The 19,448-nt window shown below is 35.5% G+C and overlaps 1 protein-coding gene across 11 annotated transcripts in view; it reads left to right on the top strand.

The window, feature by feature from the left end:
- The window catches only part of LOC145686670 (uncharacterized), a 165,190-nt gene that overhangs the window by 36,949 nt on the left and 108,793 nt on the right, over window positions 1-19,448 (top strand). For 10 of the 11 annotated variants that reach the window (XM_081760180.1, XM_081760170.1, XM_081760172.1 and 7 more), the window contains exons 6-9: window positions 3,502-3,588; window positions 7,765-7,941; window positions 10,018-10,107; window positions 16,236-16,373. In XM_081760180.1, coding sequence (XP_081616306.1) covers window positions 3,502-3,588; window positions 7,765-7,941; window positions 10,018-10,107; window positions 16,236-16,373 — 492 coding nt within the window. The remainder of the gene's footprint in view (window positions 1-3,501; window positions 3,589-7,764; window positions 7,942-10,017; window positions 10,108-16,235; window positions 16,374-19,448) is intronic. The other variant, XM_081760177.1, reaches the window with a different exon arrangement.

Genomic DNA, 19,448 nt, shown 5'->3' with positions numbered 1-19,448 from the left:
GACTTGTCAGAGGACTACGTTGAAAAGTAACATGATCCATAAACTCTTCACTGCTTCGTTTAAAAGTAACCGTAGAACTTACGTAACAACCCTCGTAGATTGTACTAAAAATGAGAAATGTATGAAATAAAAGTATTAAAGAGAAATATAATAAATAAAAGAAAGAACGCTACAAAAAAATATAGTAATGAAAAATCAACAAGTTTTTTTAATGGAAATTTGTGTTGTCTCACCCTGCACCAATTTCAGTCCTAACCAATGACAGTAATCCTTTAGCTTTCAAGAATTTTTTTTTTTTTTTTTTTTTTTTTAATGAAATTCACGCTGAAAACTTGGAATGAATTAGCCGCCTTCCCTTGAATATCGCCTTTGAGCATAGACTTCATTGGAAGCGTGAAAGAAAGTATACGCAATGTTTAATGAAAATCGGCGTAAATTTTAGGAAAGCTATCGTTAACATACTTTCATCTCATAGTGATTCATTCCCTGACCTCGACTTATTTCAACTGTAGACGACAGGAACACAAAGTAGGTTTCACAAAAATTACAATATGCGCAAACTTTTTTTTTTTTTTTTTTTTGTTAAATTACATTTCAGATAAATTAGATACATTTACTTCCTCATTATTGACCGGGCTGTGCAGTGCAGATAATTAGGAAGGCTCAGCGAAAGTAAACCGTATTGCACGAAAATCGATTATTATTATTATTATTATTTCGAAGACTATTATTAAATATATTTTTATCGGCTGGAGGGTAAAAGGTAAATTCTCTCTTCATTCTGGACTGATTCCAACTCCAGGCACCAGGGATTGTGGGAAAACCCAATCAACTTATGTCATATATAATATTAATATCGAATAATTTTTAAGTAAGTTATTATGGAACTTCTTTAAAAAAAAAAAAAAAAAAAAAAAAAAAGATAAGAGTAAATTCACCACTCACTCTTGATTGATTTGAATCTCAAACACTACAGATATCGAGATAGGGAGAGACACACACACACACACACACACACACACACACACACATATATATATATATATATATATATATATATATATATATATATATATATATATATATATATATATATATATATATATATATTAAAATCTAATTATTTTGGTGTGTGTAACTTCATATTACAGGGAGACGTGTCAATACAATAATGCCGAAGAGTCGAGTGGTGGAAGCTTGCTGCAATTATTATTATTAGTATTATTCAGTTACTTGACTTTTCAATACCCCACTCTTGTGTTTGTATTATTATTTTTATTTCATAGTATTATTTATATATTTTCCAGCCGCCTTCATTCATCCGTTACCCCTTCTCCATCTCTTTCTCAATTACTTCGGATTAATGTTCTTATATCCACAAGTAGAACTGTGAAAAATACCAAAATCGGTCTTGGTATATTTAAATAACAAACTTTTGTACGAAAATATCAAATCAAATCGAAACTGGACGTTCAGAAATTCCTATCAGTATCGAAAACATCTAAAAAAACAGTCAATATCGAATGCCGAAGTATATCAAAGTAATGAACAGTTCTAGACTACGAATTACGTTATTTCATTAGTTTCTTTTTGTAATTTTCTTGCTCCAAGCGCTAAACCTAACGATCTTTTTACTTTTCAAACAAATTAAAATATATATATTAACAGCCTATGACTCACTTTCTTTCTTTTTTTTTTTTTATTATTTATTTAAATGTATCTGCTACTAATATGCAAACCCATACATACGGAGCACAAGCAAACTCTTTTTGCGTTTTGTAGGAAACTTACTGAAGATAGATCGCCCTGAAATCTACATTCCAAGAAAAGGTTTTTACTTGCATCTTGCAGATCTCGTTACAAACTGCGTTCATACTTGATTTTCTGCATTCTATGCTTTCCCTGTCTAATATTTTTTCTTTCTTAAAACATTTGCTCAGACTTCGACCTGTTCAACATTTCCTCGTCTTACCAGTCGCAGGAGTATGTTTTCGTCTATAATTATCTTCTAAGAACCTTGTATTTTTAAGTTACACGGCCCATTCGGAATCCTTTAGTTCTCCGTCTCTCGAAATACACACACACACAGACATATATATATATATATAAAAGGTTCGATGGAAATATTTGGCTAACGTGTGTCAAATTCAAAATCTTTAAAGGAAACAGTTACAATACCTGGTTTTGTCAAATTAGTCTCAAGCAGAACCAGATATTTGTGTCACCGCTCAGCCAATGAGCAGATTCCATGACAAAAAAAAATCTAAAGTCTGCGATAAGAAGTGATCAACCGCATGTTTCACCGCCTGATAGTCAGAAATGGTCTTCTCTGAAAGAAGTGACCAAGATGTCAGGAGTGGTAGTGTTTGATGGAAGAATATGGTAGGTGAGAAATATCATACTGCAATTCGGTGGAGAACTTGCACCGTCCTTTGTCATATAACATGAGGACACCCTGTCTATTGACCATTGCTGAATACGTGCGATTCATTTGATGGATTCAGCATTGTAACGATGCGCAGTGATAGTTTCGCCGCGATGGAAAAAGACATGATAAATCACCTTCATCATAGGCCACTGTACGAGTAACAACATATGTGGGTGGTTTTGATTACTGTCCTGAACATTGATCATGATCCAATCGTTGTCCTGACCGTTTACTGTTGTCAGAAGATTCATTTTAGAAGTGATAATCTGATGCCGTAAATTTTCCCGGTTACTCCGTACATTCAGTGTCAACTCATGTTGTACCCATGAGTCCAGCGTTTTCATTTTACCGATTGCACGGAACCACTGAATAACTGACAACGATGTATGCCTATCGTGTACAATTACACCAACATTTTCTCGAGGGTCCTCTTCCACGATGTTTCTGACGCCCGTGAGTCCAGCTTTTTCATTTTATCGATTACGCGGAGCCACCGAGTAACAGTGATAACGGTTTATGCCTATCGTGTACAATTACACCAACATTTTCCGGAGAGTCCACTTTTACGGTGTTTTGTGAAGAGTTAAAATCAAAACATACTGTTGGTCGGTGGTCGAAAGTTTTATTTTTCACCGTTGTATTACTGGCACAAAACTTCAGAAACGAACAGTGTATTCACCACTTTTAGCCGAAGTGCAGTTTTATTTTTTATTATTATTATTATTTTCTCGTCTAGATATGCAGAATGTCCTAGTTCGTAACTCGTAAAGGAAAATCACTCGCAGATGTGAGTTCTCCGTGGTGCACTTTCACATGCCCTTGTTCAGCAATACACTAGTTTTCTGACTGGACACCCCAACCTGTTTTCTGAACATTGCACAGTTTGTGATGCACGTTCGACCGTGGTCCAGTGATTCGTTTCGTTACAGAATGTTGTGGCCCACCCGACTTAAAATCGAACATTTAATTAGCACTAGCCCTATATATATATATATATATATATATATACTAATTTTATTTCTTAAAAGGTAAGCGTTAATTCATAACTTTTTATTTCATGTATATTATTACAGGTGGATATCGTGAGAAATGGATAGTTGAAGACGCAGCAAAGGTTTCTCGATATTTCTCTCGTTATATTGCTAAAGGAAGACCACCAGGTATTACGATTTCTTTCGAGTTTACGAACTTAATTTTGTTCACATATTGTTATGTGTTTGCAGTAAGAATGTACTTCTTATATATGTGAGAAGGGAGATAAACGAAATGTGATATATTCGGCAGATGCATTACAGAAAAATGTTGTAATTGCTTGTCTTTAATACACACGTTGTCATGTTAAATTAGTATGTCAGGTTACTTCCAAACAGGAATAATATGTGGACGTTTAATTCTGAAAGATAAGCACATTTTCTTAGACTAAGAGTGGGGAACATGAAAACTGATTCTCACTTATTTATTTATTTATTTATTTATATTTATTTATTTATTTATTTATTTATTTATTTATTTATTTATTTATTTATGACAAAGCACTTCTTTTTACTATTAAGAGATAACAGATCATAGTCCTCTGTTTCTGTTGAGAAGTTACTAGAAATCTCTATATCTTATCTGACTGCAAATTGGAAAACCTTTACAAGGTCCGATGGAGAAACCTTTGTTTATTCTTTCTTTTCTTCAGTTCTCCAATTTCTTGCAAAAATTAGATTCAGAGAAATAACTTTTTTTTTTGGCCTGGAGCAATCTTTATGGACTGAAGTAGCAGTGGAATTCCTCTTTTTTTTTCTTGGGATAATTAATTTAACTTATATATCACAGTAATATGTCACTTACTTCAAAGCAAATGTTGAAAGAGATCAATTTGTAGTTACGGATATAATATTTGTTACGTTACAACTGGTAATGTTGGATAATGTACACTATTTTATACCTTCATATATTAGATCACTATTTTACTGAATTTAAAGTCCCGAAAAGCAATAGTTTGCTTTCTTTAACAATTCTGCCAAAATTTTCTAGTTCAAAACTAAAGTTACGAAAATATCACTATTTATCCGCAAAAGATTTGACTTTTAATTAATGATTTCTCATGTCTATATAAAACTCTTAATATTGTTTCGTATTTCTGTTTACATGAACAGTAAAATAGATCGGGATGGTATACTCATTTTAGTACATTTTTGTTCGTTACAATTTGCAGTCGAATCGAAGTGCACAAAAAAGAAAATAATAGTCCTCCATTTGAGATAAAGCAGTGTAGGACGTTGAGACAGGAAGGCTTATACTGCCATGACTTCCGCACATAGAGGAGATAATGTGGCCAACGCCGCAACCCGGCCGCATTTAGCTCGCAAGTTTCCCCAAGTACCGATTTCATAGAAGATGGGTGAATCACAGCCGTGAAAAGTGGCTTTGTTGTTGAAGATGAATAATTTCACACGATGTTTTGATGGTTTGTTTAAGGCTGGAAATAACTGACTTAGCTTTCTTACACTGTAACATTATGGCCGGAAAAAAAAAATCCAAATATTGTCAAGATGGAAATCAATGCTACTGCATAAAATGTCAACTATGTCTACTATGCGTAATTATGTACCGTTAACCACTTTTTGAACTGTTTTATACGCTGGACGTTTTCAACATAACGAATGTAAATAGACATCCAGAGCAGATTAAATTAGACGATTGCCTTTGACAGGAAAATCTGTGCCATTTCTTAATGTGAAGTATACAGAGATGATATTATCTAATATCTTGTTATGCCACCATGAGTCCTTTCAACGGGAGATACTTCATCACTGTTTGTAGTTCATTTGTGTATATTTCGTTCTGTGATGCAACCATGCCTTAAGTTGTTTCAAGACCATTCGAGTCTCTCGTTCAAGTGTCTTGAACAATACTCCTTTGAACGTGTAAATTTGAGGTATTGAATGGTCTTGTTCAAGCTTTCTTGGATCGTCTACAAGCAGCATTACAAATATGAGTAAATAAATAAATGAAAATTTAAAAAAGAAAAATGTTAGATGTATGGCTTTTCAACTCACTGCTCTAATACATTAACTTAAATATAGCTTTGAAGTTTTGGGGTCAACTGTGTGTGGCTCTAGACACGAACTTCGTGGATTCCTAGAATTTACAGTGATCTTTCTACTCGAAAGTTATCTAAACATGTAAAAGAAATAGAACTTATGATTGAAAATACACAGGTATCAAGAAGAATATTTTCCTTTATTGAAAATGAAGCTGCACTGTCTTTTTATCGCCAAATGCTGTATCGTTTAGACCTTCGCTGTCGAAGTCAAACGGTAACGGTAGCCCACACATTCTGCTTTCATGATTTGTCAGACAACTAATAAAACGAGGATTTTGGAGGATGCTGGTTTTTGTCTTTTAGTTATATTTTGTTGATCTCATATTCCATAGACTCAAACCTATTCATTATCCTTATCTTTAATTCTTCCCAGCGAAATTTGAAAAAACTGAAAGCTAGTATGGAAGAGTGGTAAAGAAATGGAAACAGATTATGAATATATATATATATATATATATATATATATATATATATATATATATATATATATATATATATATATATATATATATATATATATATATATGTATGTATGTATGTATGTATGTATATAAAAAAAACTAACACCTAGGCATATAAAGGAAGATAAATAAAAGGGATTTTTATCATGCCATTATCATCATCGTTATAGTGTTCTTATAAATCTGGAAATCAGGGAAGTCCTGGAAAAGTCAGAAAACGAAATATGAAAGGGTCAGGGAAAATAGTACTTAACCTGTAAGTCAGGAAAATTTGAGGATTTTTTTCGTAGAAAATGAAATATTTTTGCGTTTTGTTTATATGTTGAGATATGCCAATAATTTTAAAAAGCAGACTCTAAAGATATTTTCTTCAAGTGAAATTTGTGGAATCAGTCAAAGGATGAATGGTTTTATCCCTTTTTATTAGAATAACATAATTATGCTGTTTCTTAACGTTCTGTCTTGCTTATAAATATCGTGCTCACATCTCTTAATTTTAAATTTATTTATTTTTTATTTTATTTTTTTTTTTTAATTCAGAGTATGAGTAATATAATTCCTCTACCTAAGTTACTAGTATTAGTGTTTGGAGATTATTTATTAGTTATGTATATTTGTTATTGAGTACTTCGTCGCTAAACTGTCTGATATCTTAATTAATTTTAGGACTTACTTTTTAACAATTATGAACATCTCGAAACACGATAAATTTCATTAAATAATACTGTATTTTCTAAATACAGTGAAATTTGTTTTAAGTTGGCCATCATTCTTTTCACAGAAAATGTCTTAATTTACATAAGTGTCCAACAGACAATGATAGTGTAAAGCAATGATGGCAGAGAATAAAAGTGGAAAATTGTATGATTTATTCCTTTTTAAAACGATGCATAACAGGAAGAGTATAGCTGGCCATTATAATATCCCTGAATCGAGACTTAACTTTTAACTGTAAAAATATTTGTTTTAACCTTTAAACCTTATTCTATAAAGTAACGTTTTTGGTGCCGGGCCGATTTTTAGAAAATGGAAATTTCATGTAGGTACTTCCTTATCTTAACTCAGGCCCTAGTTAGCCTAGACTCACGAAACAAGCTAAAAGGGTAGCCAGAAAAGAACAAAGATTCCGAAAATGTGTGACTTACTGACATTCAGGAGTCGTCCAGAATTTTTTTTTTTTTTTTTTTTTTTTTTTGTAAGTTTAAAGTTTAACGTTCCACAATTCCGCTCTTTAGGCTAAAGGAGAGGGATGATAAATGAAAGTGAATAATTGTGAAAGAAAGGTTTCTGTGTTCTTCCACCGGGAATTGAACCTAAGACTACGTGCATCAAAGGCGTACGCGGTAGCCACTAGATCAACGGTTAAAGCCCGGAAAACGGAAAATGGTCCGTAGGTATGGTTCGTATATTGTCCTGGCCCCAGTGTGTTATAAATTGGCCATCACTGGTGAAGAATAAAAGTCAGGTACCCCGTCCCTTGTTTTCAGATAGGCCATAAACATACTAACGCTAGGTATGGAGGTAAAGTCTCCACAATTTCTTGATTTCAACCCTGATCAAGGAAATGTGACAGTATAGTGGCAGTAATACGTATAATTTACTGGTTTCACGAGACCAACATCTATAGGCATGCAGTTATACAGGCAGCAAAATTGACAGAAATTATGCAAAGAATTTTAATTCTGTTGATTTCGACAGTATTTTTGAGAAAAAATGTCAAGAAGTGTTTTGGGTGAATATCTGAAAAAAAAAAAAAATTATAGTATTTCCTTTAATTCTAGGGAGACACATTATAGAAAATTTTATGATGAAAACCACATTGAGAGGAGATTACGATTTCACTCAAATTAGACGCAAAATTTTCAATGAAATCTATAACAGAAGAAGGAAACGGAATCATATTGGTAAAATCAAGAAAAGCAAAAAGAAACTGATAGGAAATCGTATGATGAGGAAAAGTGAGTATTCAAAACATAAAGTATGGTTTGAAATTTATAGTAGTATTGCATTTACAGATATTACATTGAGTGTACAAGTTGTAAGTAGTATATAAGGCGTTCAGAGCACAAGGGAATCGAGATCCAATTGCCAAAGTCAAGAGAAAAAAAGACATAAAGTTTGTACGGTGCGCCTAAGTAAACGAGAAAGTTACCATTATTTTTTTTTTTTTTTGTATGACTTTTACAATATCTGGACGTAAAACTTATAAGTTCTGAAAGGAGCTTCAAATAGAGAACTTATAGATGAAATTTCCTTCGTAGAACTTTATTTTCTTCCATGATTTTGGGTCAGTAATATTTGAAATATCCCAGTTGAAGTCGGGTCACAATCTATTCTATCTATTTTAGCAACCTACATCGGTGAATCAGTATTAGAATAATATTTTCTTTTTTCTTTCTTTTCTTTTTTTCTTTTCTTTTTTTTTCGGACTACAGCAGCATATGAAGCACTTTTCACCATTTAACATTAAATATTATCGTTGTAGCTGAGTTGCTCAGTTAAATTCTCCACAGTGGTGTAATAAACAAATGGGTATTGCCAGGCAAGAGAGTAGTCATTTGAGACCCCGTTATCGTTACTGGGTTGCGCAGTTGTGCGCCAATAGGCGTGTGCTGTAAAGCTTCAAACACTATAAACAATGGTTCTTATCTTGCTGGTATGCGCAGTTAGTGGACAATATTCCAAAAATAACAGATTGAGTTCCATTGACTTCTCTTAATTTTGCAGTTCAAATGTCATTATCTACCGTATGCAATCTTCATAGTAACGTAATGTAATGTAATGACGCCATATTATATTCCTTATACTGAGTTTCACAACTTGCGTTACAGAGCTGGCATGTAGAATTTCAATAGAAAGGAAACACAATTTATAATTATATCCTACTTGGTACTAATCTTAAAATACTGATAATAATATAACCTTTTATGTTTGTGTATGGTAAAATTACAACTATGCAAGATAAATTAGAACAGCGAACTTGATACAGCAGTAGTATTATCGATTTTTCTAGCGGTTCTATTGCTTAATATTTTTAATATCAAAATCACTTACAGAGTTGTTAGTTTCATGAAACTTGACCCCCCTCCCCCCACACAGAATATCAACTTCAAACCACATGTTGTATTTCCTTGCAGTGAACAGTATGGGATGAGGCAGGGTAAAGTAAAATGATAAGACAGATAAAGATAAAATTTCGTTCGATGAAAGATGATTTATATCTGTTGTAGCGTTTCAGTTAACTTGATTACTTTCCCTTAATATTGTTTCTCTAATGGGAACGAGTTTTTGAAATCGCTGATTCTGCTCACAAGTTCTTGCAACATATTCCATGTGGGTCTTGTTTGTTATTAGAAATTAGTTGTTCGTACATCAGACATCAATCAATATATCAAAAATTATTAATTGATTTTCTCAAAAATCATTATTGCAATGTAAAAGCTTGAAAATGCATATTTACGGCCTTGAGTTTGAAACCTTTCAATTTACTAAACTTATGATAGATTTATTCAGAAACCTCATTGCATCTTTTAATCTCAGTCAACTTATAGAATAACGAACTCCATTTCTGAGCATTTATGAAAATAAGCTCAATCGCCGCAAAGAGAAATTTTATGACAGCTGTGATCGAAATTCAATGAAAAGATCCTGTTTCTAGGATCGTCCGGGAATCTACACAAGGGCCTTATTTTGCTATAATTTTTAAGCGATATCATTAACTTTAGATAATCATTATTATGTCGTGTCTGAAATTAAAATTATGCTTTTACTATCTCAGACCACATTACTAATTATTGCAGAAGATTATTATTATTATTATTATTATTATTATTATTATTATTATTATTATTATTATTATTATTATTATTATTTACATTAGCGTACATTTTGTGATGTAATTACCTTATTTTTCAGGCTTTCTAGGTAAAATCTCGCAAAGTGATGATCCACATATTGATTTTTTTTTTTTTTTTTTTTTTTTTTTTTTTTTTTTTTTTTTGAGATATAACTGAATTTTTTACCTCGTATTACAGAGTTAGGAGGTCGTCAAATGTTTGATACCGATGATGCTGAAAAGGTTTTCCAGTATTTCTCACGCTACGTCGCAGAAGGAAACTTGCCAGGTATTTAAAATTGCACAAATACTAAATTTAGTTTAGTAAAGCCCTCCCGTATATATATATATATATATAGATAGATAGATATATTATGATAAATACTAACATAAGACCAAAAATATTGGGAACGGGGCGCTGATAATTGCAATGTACAACATTTTAAAATGTCAATGATGTCATATGTTGCTACAAATATCATATGGATTAATTTGTTCCTTTATTGATTTTAGTATACCTTCCATTTTCAGTACTCAGGCGCTAAGAGACTGAAATGTCATGTAGCGAAGTCCATTTCCCTTTATCTTTCGTTCCCATATTCCTAGAAAGCCTTTAAAAGCAGATTTTATTATTATTATTATTATCATTTTTGAAGCCTCTGGAAATACTGGAAATAGGCAATACCTTGCAGGGCTCATAGCGAGTCACTTTTTTAACTAAAAGTTACTTTCTTTTGTCACTAAAAGTTACTGAAAAGTTGGTCACTAAAAGTTACTTTTTTTTTCAAATTTTTTATTAAAAGTTACTTTTTTTGGGAGGTAAAGTGACTTTTTCGTGTGATTTATGTTTTGCATTGGCAGTTTTCTAAGAAAAATATAAAGAAAGAAATAGAAAGAAAGAAAGATAGAAGATATAGAAAGAAATGTCTATTCTTTCTTCTATCATAATAGTCTTTTAGTTTTCTCTCGTAATAGTTAACACTCTGCTCAACGTTGTGTGTGTGTGAGTTTGTGTGGTTCATCATGTTCGTCTTGCGTTATGCTTCTTGTATATTCTTCTTAAGAGTAGGTCGTGAATTTGAATATTTCATGGCTTTGAGAACTGTCAATGCTAAGTTAAATATAATGTCTGGGATGAAGAAATTCAGAAATAGACCAGAACTGGTTCCACTTACTCAGAAACTTCTTACATCTGCTAAGTTTGCTTACCGTAACTACAAAGCATACTTAGAAAACCTAAGAAAGGAGGAAGCTCAAAACGAAGAAGCAAAGAAGAAAAGATGAAACAAAACAACAAACAAGGAGAGAGGTGATGGAGAAATTGACAAAGAAAAAAAGGGCATGATGAGATTTTGGTCACTTTTTCGTGTACTTTTAGTCATTTTTCAACTATTTACAAGAGACCAGATCACTATGAGCCCTGACCTTGTCCATAGTCGCTATAAACTTTCACCTGTCCCCTGCAAGATGGCGTTCGTACAGCTTTTCGATCGTCTTTCCATGAGATGTCGGGGCCGAAGAATATGAACTCAAGCCTTTACTTCTTTACCAGATCAGGGCTCATAGCAAGTCACTTTTTTTTCTTTCTTTTTTTTTTTTTAACTAAAAGTTACCTTTTTTCAAGTTGGTCACTGAAAGATACTTTTTGTCAAATTTGTCACTAAAAGTTACTTTTTTGGGAGGTAAAGTGACTTTTTCGTGTGATTTATGTTCTGCATTGGCAGTTTTCTAAGAAAAATATAAAAATAAATGGACAAAGGCAGAAACTTGTTACTCATTACTCTTCTGAAATCTTCAGTACTTGCTGCCATGTGAAACAGTCAGCTTCATTCTCACTTCAGCTTTTATTCTTTCTAAATCACAGTGGATGGTTGGTGGATGCAAGCTCTCAAGATTGGGTTGAGAACCGTTCTGTGTCTATTCTTTCTTCTATCATAATAGTCTTTTAGTTTTCTCTCGCTATAGTTAACGCTCCGCTCAACATTGTGTGCGTGTTTGTGTGGTTCATCATGCTCGTCTTGTATTATGCTTCTTGTATGTTCTTCTTACGAGTAGGTGATGAATTTGAATATTTCATGGCTTTGAAAACTCTCAATGCTAAGTTAAATATAATGTCTGAGATGAAGAAATTCGGAAATAGGCCAGAACTGGTTCCACTTACTCAGAAGCTTCTTACATCTGCTAAGTCTAATTACCGTAACTACAAAGCATACTTAGAAAATTTAAGAAAGAAGGAAGCTCAAAAAGAAGAAGTAAAGAAGAAAAGATGAAACAGAACAACAAACAAAGAGAGAGGTGATGGAGAAATAGACAAAAAAAAAAGGGGGGGGGCATGATGAGATTTAGGTCACTTTTTCGTGTGCTTTTTTTTGGTCACTTTTCAACTATTTATAAGAGACCAGACCACTATGAGCCCTGCCAGATGTAAATCGTGCGCAGTTATGCAATTTACGGCCACGGCGGATCGTTGTACTGTCCTTACCATTGTTCTTTGAGACGATGGATATAACATTGCACTAAGGGATGAACGTTTTGCACCAACTGTTCAAATACTTGTTGTTATCTTAACTTACTATTTATGTACTGCTAACATTTCATGCAGTCTGTCACATTGAAAAACTTGTCTAAGTACTGCTAACGTTTCGGAGCTCCTCCGTGGCTAAACGGTTAGCGTACGCGCCTTTGGCGTGGGAGACCCGGGTTCGATTCCCGGCGGGAGCTCATGTGGTTCGGATTCCACGTTAATCAGTAGGTCCACGTCTCATATAGCCTCGCTGCTGAAAGGGACGCTAAACTAAAATCAACTCAACTCAATACTGCTAACATTTCATGCGGTCTATTGAAAAATTTTTCTCCAGAGCAGAAGGTGAGTGTTAAGATATTCACAGATAGAATATTCCAGCAAGATAACAGCGAAACAGATAAACTGTATGTTATGTTTTGTTAATATTTCTGTGTGCTGGAGTAACAGACCTATGTGTCTAGTCTCCAACGATATTGTGCTTCTCAAGACTTTTCCTTCACCTTCTGTTAGAGTTCCACTCATTTTTTCCTTGTGCCATCATTGTTCTTGAAAGCAAAACTTGGCCGTGATTGGCATGCAGTTAGAACAAGGAAGAATGATCTTTTTTGCCATGTATGCTACCAAGGCTAATTAAAATAGTCGCAGTGTGCAACCACACACTTTCGCCATCATTCATCCGTGACAGTTATGAAATTTTGTGGCAAAAGGAGTACAACGATGCGAACTCCTTAGCTCACGTTACACCGCCTGATCATAGGCAAGGTCTTCCCTCTCAAGAAGTGATTGAGGTGTCGGAAGTTGTAGTGTTCAATGGGAGAGATATCGGGAGAATACGGTGGGTAAGGAAGGATTTCATATTGCAACTCATGGAGAGCCTGTTTCCGGCGGGAACTCATGTAGTTCGGAACACACATATCGTCTATGCTCAAAGCGACTTTAATCCAATCCAGTCATGGAGATTCTTCACTATTCTATGAGCTATATGTGGGCGAACATTGTCGTGCGATATGTCTGTTGACCATTGCTGAATACTTGCGGTGCATTTCATGGTGTTCAGCACTATGAGGCGCATGAAAAAAAAAGGCCGATAATTTTTTATACGGGGATGGCAACACTGATGAAGTTGAGCATGCGCAGGAGCATGTTCTAGTATTCTGTGCTTGCAACAGAGATAGAATCATCCAAGTGAAGTTGCGTACGTTCGAGTAGCAATAAGGTGAATTGGCTGCCCTAATACAAAATCCCGCCAAATGTGAAGTGAGATTTGTCATACGATTTATGAACGCTAAAGAACAGAAAACAGTTGACGTCCATCGGGATAGCTGCCATTTACGGACCGACAGTAATGAAGAAGGGAAGTCAGGTGTTGGTGCAAGTGTTTCGAACGTTCAAATGTTCATGGCGATGAGCGTAGCGGAAGGCCTAATGTTCAGACGTACGATCTGGTAGAATACGTTAACGAGCAAGTGCGACTCAGTCGCCGGTTCACAATAACTGAACTCGCCAGAGTTTCCACAAGTATCTGCGAAAACAGAGTATCGAATTGTGACTGACGAGCTGGGTTATCACAAATTGTGTACAACGTGGATGTTAAAAATGCTGACAGACGTTCACAAAGAGCAAAGAATAACAGCTGCAATTTTTGTTTTCTTTTCGCTCGCTGGAGTGAGGATGGGGATGATCTCTTTTCTCACATAGGAACGGGGGATGAAACCTGATATCGTACGTTACGGGAAAGTCGAACCATCAGTCAACATAATGGTGGCACTCTGGTTCTCCCAAGGTGAAGAAATTTAAACAAACACCATCAGTTTACGAAACATGACAACCGCGTTTTGGGACCAAAAGGATGTGATTCTTGTGGAATTCTTGGAATCAGGACCAACAATTATAGCAGATGTGCATTGCGAAACACTGAAAACCTGTGACATGCCATCCAAAATCGGCGGAGAGAGAGAAAAGTTTGTTTCTTCTTATCCATGACAACGCCCGCCCACACACAGTTGTTGAAACAATTCAAAGCGGGATCTATTCAATCATTTCTTTTATAGCCCCGGCCTTGCCCAGCGATTTTTTTTTCTTTACCTGATAAAGTGGCCTGCATCGAGCGTTTCAACGACAGTGAAATACTCAAAAACTTCAGTTCTGGACTAGCTGCACTCTCAGGCGACAGCTTTTTACACAGAAGGTATACGGAACCTTACACCGTACTACTAGATATATATCTGGAGGTTCATAGTGACTACGTCGAAAACTAGCCAAGGTATGTACTTGTATATCAACATCGTATCTGCGTCGATGATTTCATTTCGCTCGAAGAAATACGATGGATCACTCCCACCACAAATTACGAAGACAACAACTTCTGTAGGTGGAAAGGTGGTTTAGGAAACCGTCCTGGGCGTTGATTAATTATGTTGTCCTAACCGTTTACGATTGTCATTGCGGATCTTTCTTTCATCTTTAAAGTGACAAAACCCGATGCAGGAAACTTTCCTGGTTATTTGTGACACCTAGAGAACTGCGGACATCCTGATACCGATTCTTGGTTACCTGTTTCAACTCGTGTGACAACTATGATTGTGTAACATTTTCACTTTACTGATTGCATGTAGCCACCGAATGACAGAGGTATAGTGTATTTTCTAACTCATCTGCAATGGTACGAACGCTTGTCCGAGGTTCTGTTTTCACGGTGTTTCTAAGCTTGATCAGTGCCCACAATGCTCTGTAATACTGTGTCACCGGAACGAAATTTGACAAATGAACGGCGTGTGGTGCATTCATTCACCATTTCTTACCGAAGTACACTGTTAATTTCTATTTCGCCATGCTGTGCAGAATGTCCCAGTTTGAATTTGTAAAGAAAAATCATAATTATGTGTTTTCCATAGTGTACTTTCATACGATTCAGTTCAGTAACGCATTAATTCCAGATTGGGTACCCCAGCCTGTTTGCTGGGCGTGTACAGAACTTGTGATGTTAGCTTATCCGTGTGTTGTTTAGTTCGCCACAACCTAATACTATCTAACTAGAAAAATATACTCCACAATTGAGAAACTTATATAAAGGTATATTTAAATTAAATTCCAGATGGGGAAACAGCAAGTTTTTGCTGGCAATTCGGCGCTGATGGGCTAACCGCTCCGCTACTAAGTTCGTCGCAAGATTACCCTCATATTTTCACGCTTGAGGCCAGTAATCAGTCATTCATTATAAATTAACTTCATTAAGATAATGGTTGTGGTTAGAGATCGAGTATCGATATTAAGTACATAATGACGATTGATTTATAAGAAATAGACAAAAAATCGCTTTGTATGTATTGATATCCTGTAAATTGAAAAGATGCAAAAGTGGCAGTGGGTTGCAGATCAAATGTTCCTCTCCGGCTTATGCTGATGTACTAGTAATGATTACTCTGTCCGACTCTCCTGATACCCCATATGACCACAGCAACTTCAAGAGTGAGAATGTGTGTCAGGTCTAGAGTTTGACTGAGTAGCGGTTATCTCAGGCACTGTAAGCCTGAGTCCAGTTTGACATATCTGGCCGAGTCCCACTTTTTTACTCTGGTATTTTATTGAATTCCCGCTATTAATATTGTATTCATACGTTGTGAGGAGTTACTTTTTTTAATTTATTTATTGTAAAAGATTCTCAGATTATTGTAAAAGTTATTATTTAATTCAATATCTTTTGAAAAGTTTCACGAAACTTGTCTCAATTGAGATGAAATAATGAATTTCGATTCTTCTATCTATGTTTACTAGGCTACTATTTTTTAAGTAATAAAACATAAATAAAACTGATTATTATCATGGTTATTACTGGTAAGATATTTTTAAGGTTCTAGAAGAATGGTTTATGATGTTCTTTCTTTGAATTTTAGAGAAGGATGCTATAGAAGAATTTGTGAGAGAAACTACGTTGTCAAGAAATTATCATTGGATGCAAATAAAATACATAGTGAGAGAGAGAATTCAGCAAAGGAAACCTGCACATCGAACATATCATATCAAGAATAAAGGTGAGTTAAATCATGAACTGTGTATTACAGCAGGCAATCAAATGTTACCATACCGAGTCTTACGTTAAATACTGTCAACTACATTGATCCAAAATGGTTAGAGATAGTTTAATATCCTAATAGCGTAAGTTACAGGGGTGCATTATGGACCAAAATCACAAATAATTATTCAAAATGATCACCATTAACGTGTATACAGTCCTTAAGTCTTTGTTGCCACTCAGCAATTATTGCCGTCGTTATTCCTCGTTATTCACACCCCACCACGGCAGGATGCTGACATCTTTGGAGCCCTTACCCTAGCTTCTCTAGAGGATGTGGATCATATCCTGTCATTTTGAACTTTGAAAGTCTCAACATTGAAAATCTTATCATCAGTGAAAAGAATTCGACGGTGCCCATTTGCTGCGTAACGCTTAAGTAAGCGCTTTGCTTTTAGGAGCCTCTGGCGTTTCAGTTAATTTGTCAGGAGATGCGCTTTGTGTTGTTAGTAAGCATGGGAGCGCAGATCACTGCTTAACGAACGAGATATAGACATTTTCGATATCTTTAGCTCATGAGCCATAACTGATTGTTTCGTAACTGTGGATTTCGACGGAAACCTGCAGCAACTGCTTTCAAGGGTTCCAGTGTTCGTACTGTGCGTGGTCTTCCTTGCTGGGCGATCTTTCACAGTTTTAGTCTTAACAAAGCTCTGGATAGTGCGGTAAGCGAATTTTCTAGTAATTTGCTGCTTTTGAACGGTTTTTGAAAACCTCCCCTGTGATTTGTCTATCTTGTGCAATGCTATCACGGCCACACAATTCTCGTACTCGCTCCGTTCCATCTTGAACACTTACAACTGACACCTTGAAACTACTTCAGCTCATCTAGCAATGACTCAAGCTTCACGATAGCGCTCGTGACAGCGCTCGCTTTTACGGGCTGAAGTACAACCACCCTTAAAAGTTGGGACAGTATTTATGGTAAGACTAGGTAATAACTCGTGAACCAGATTTTTATCTCGAATAAAGTTCTAAATGGAGTTCACGGACACTTGCCTTGACTTCTTTCTCAGTTGAGAAGTCAAACAAGAGGAGGTCTCCAGTGTAAATTTAACCGAAGGCAAATGCGAATGGAATTTTGTGGCACGTACACATTAATTACAATGCTTTGATCTCTAAATTGTTAAAGTGTACGAAAGATGCGAATGCGGAAACGATCCCTGCATGGTGAGATTCTTTATCCGGAATCTTGCGAATGAAGCATCGTCTGCAGTGGAATCCATTCAGTTTCCAGTGAGAAAAATGACTGTAGAAGGAATATTTAGAGAAAAATACATGTAAGCCTACTGGAGATATACATTTTAGGAAAAACAATAATAATTCAAACTATTGTGTATTATGCATATTTGATTCTGAATTCAAGTCATGCTAATGAAGACAGATCTGACCACCCTTACCAAGTATTTATGCTATGTCATTCTGATTTTTAGAAGAAGAAGATTTTATAAGGTGTGATTGAGTAAAAATCTGTCTGGACCCTTCGGATTATGTTGCTCCAAACCATGTTGACGGTTATTTATATAGAAAACCTGCCTGGTTTGTATGGCCATAAATGAAGTTCCTTTGCTCCAAAACAATCACTTATCACATTATTCTACACACAGATTTGTACAACGATTGGAGACAACCACGAGCATCGAGGATGTACCGATAAAGTTACCACTTGCCACACCCTGTGGATTTCTGCAGATTTGGTTTCTTGAAGAGAGCATTTTCTTGCGTCGCGTCGCATCATTACTCTTCGTGGTCAGTGGGAACCCTGAAAAAAAAAAAAAAAAAAAAAATCCTGAGTTTTGCGCTTTGTAGAAACATTATACAATGGAAGTTGCAGCGCAGGACTATTGTCAAAATACTCGGGCCAACAGATAGTGGCGCCATTGCTTTCCCTAAGATAATTTTAATTTTAAATGTGGACACACATACGCAATTCAACTTTATATATAACCGAACGCATATGTGACTTGCGTGACTAGTAGCTTATATGACCTGTAACATGTGTGTTAAATGGTTTCTATGACCGATATTGTAATGTGGCTTGTATGTTATGTGACGCCTGTAAACTGCTCCCTTAATTTAACAACATTTTAATTTTGTTTCGTGAAATAAGAATTTAGTTCTGTAGCGAGATGCTATTGTGTGATGTGTTTATCACTTCATACTCAAAAAGCTAGAATAATAAATACAGGATGGCGTCGAGCCGACTGACACATTTCAAACTTGAATATTGCGTAGGCGTAATAACTTATATTGGTTGGCGGAATGGGAACCGAGAGAGGAAAGAACGCCAAGTTATATGATCAGTCACAATGGAGCATTCGACCACAGAACGTTGTTCTACCTCAATTCGTAGTTATTACGAAACTGAGTCTGTGCCAGAAGTGCAATCAATGTTTTTTTAGATGAAACTTTAATGTTGATCGACATGGTAAGGTTCCATCTCTGCTATATTGGCTTGGGTGAAGAAGTTTGAAGAGACTGGTAGTGAGTTGGATGTGAAACATGGAGCTCCAAGAACAGTGCAAACTCCTGTGAACGTGGGGAGACCAATATTAAAGTTTTCTCTAAAAACAAATTTATATATAAAAAAAATTGCACTTCTAACACAGACTTAGTTTCGTAATAACTACGAATTGAGGTAGCACGATGTTCTGTGCTCCAATGCTTCATTACGATTCATCATATAACGTGGCGTTTTTACCTCTTTCGGTTCTCACCCCGCCAACCAATATACCGTCGCTGCGCCTCGAAGAACCGCTATGTGACATTTTTATTGAAAATGAGTTATGCCATTCAAATAAACATCAAAGCTGCCAGGCAGCGTTCTTTATAATGTGATAAATGAATATTCAATTGTTTCGACACAACAATGAAAAAATAATAGATAGGCTTCAAGTTCTAATCATAGGGCCGCGGTGGCTCAGTGGTAGAGCGTTCACCTCTCGTGCTTGGGGTCCCGTGTTCGATCTCAGCCTCTGCCAAGTGAACTTTGGTGGACAAAAACCGCGTGCGTGGGTTTTCTCGGGGTTCTTCC

The sequence above is a fragment of the Thermobia domestica genome, chromosome 5, assembly GCF_964235325.1.
Source record: "Thermobia domestica chromosome 5, izTheDome1.hap1.1, whole genome shotgun sequence".
Classification (NCBI taxonomy): Eukaryota; Metazoa; Arthropoda; class Insecta; order Zygentoma; family Lepismatidae; genus Thermobia; species Thermobia domestica.
Note: the sequence above shows the minus strand (reverse complement) of the source record. Positions and strands in the feature narration are given on the sequence as shown.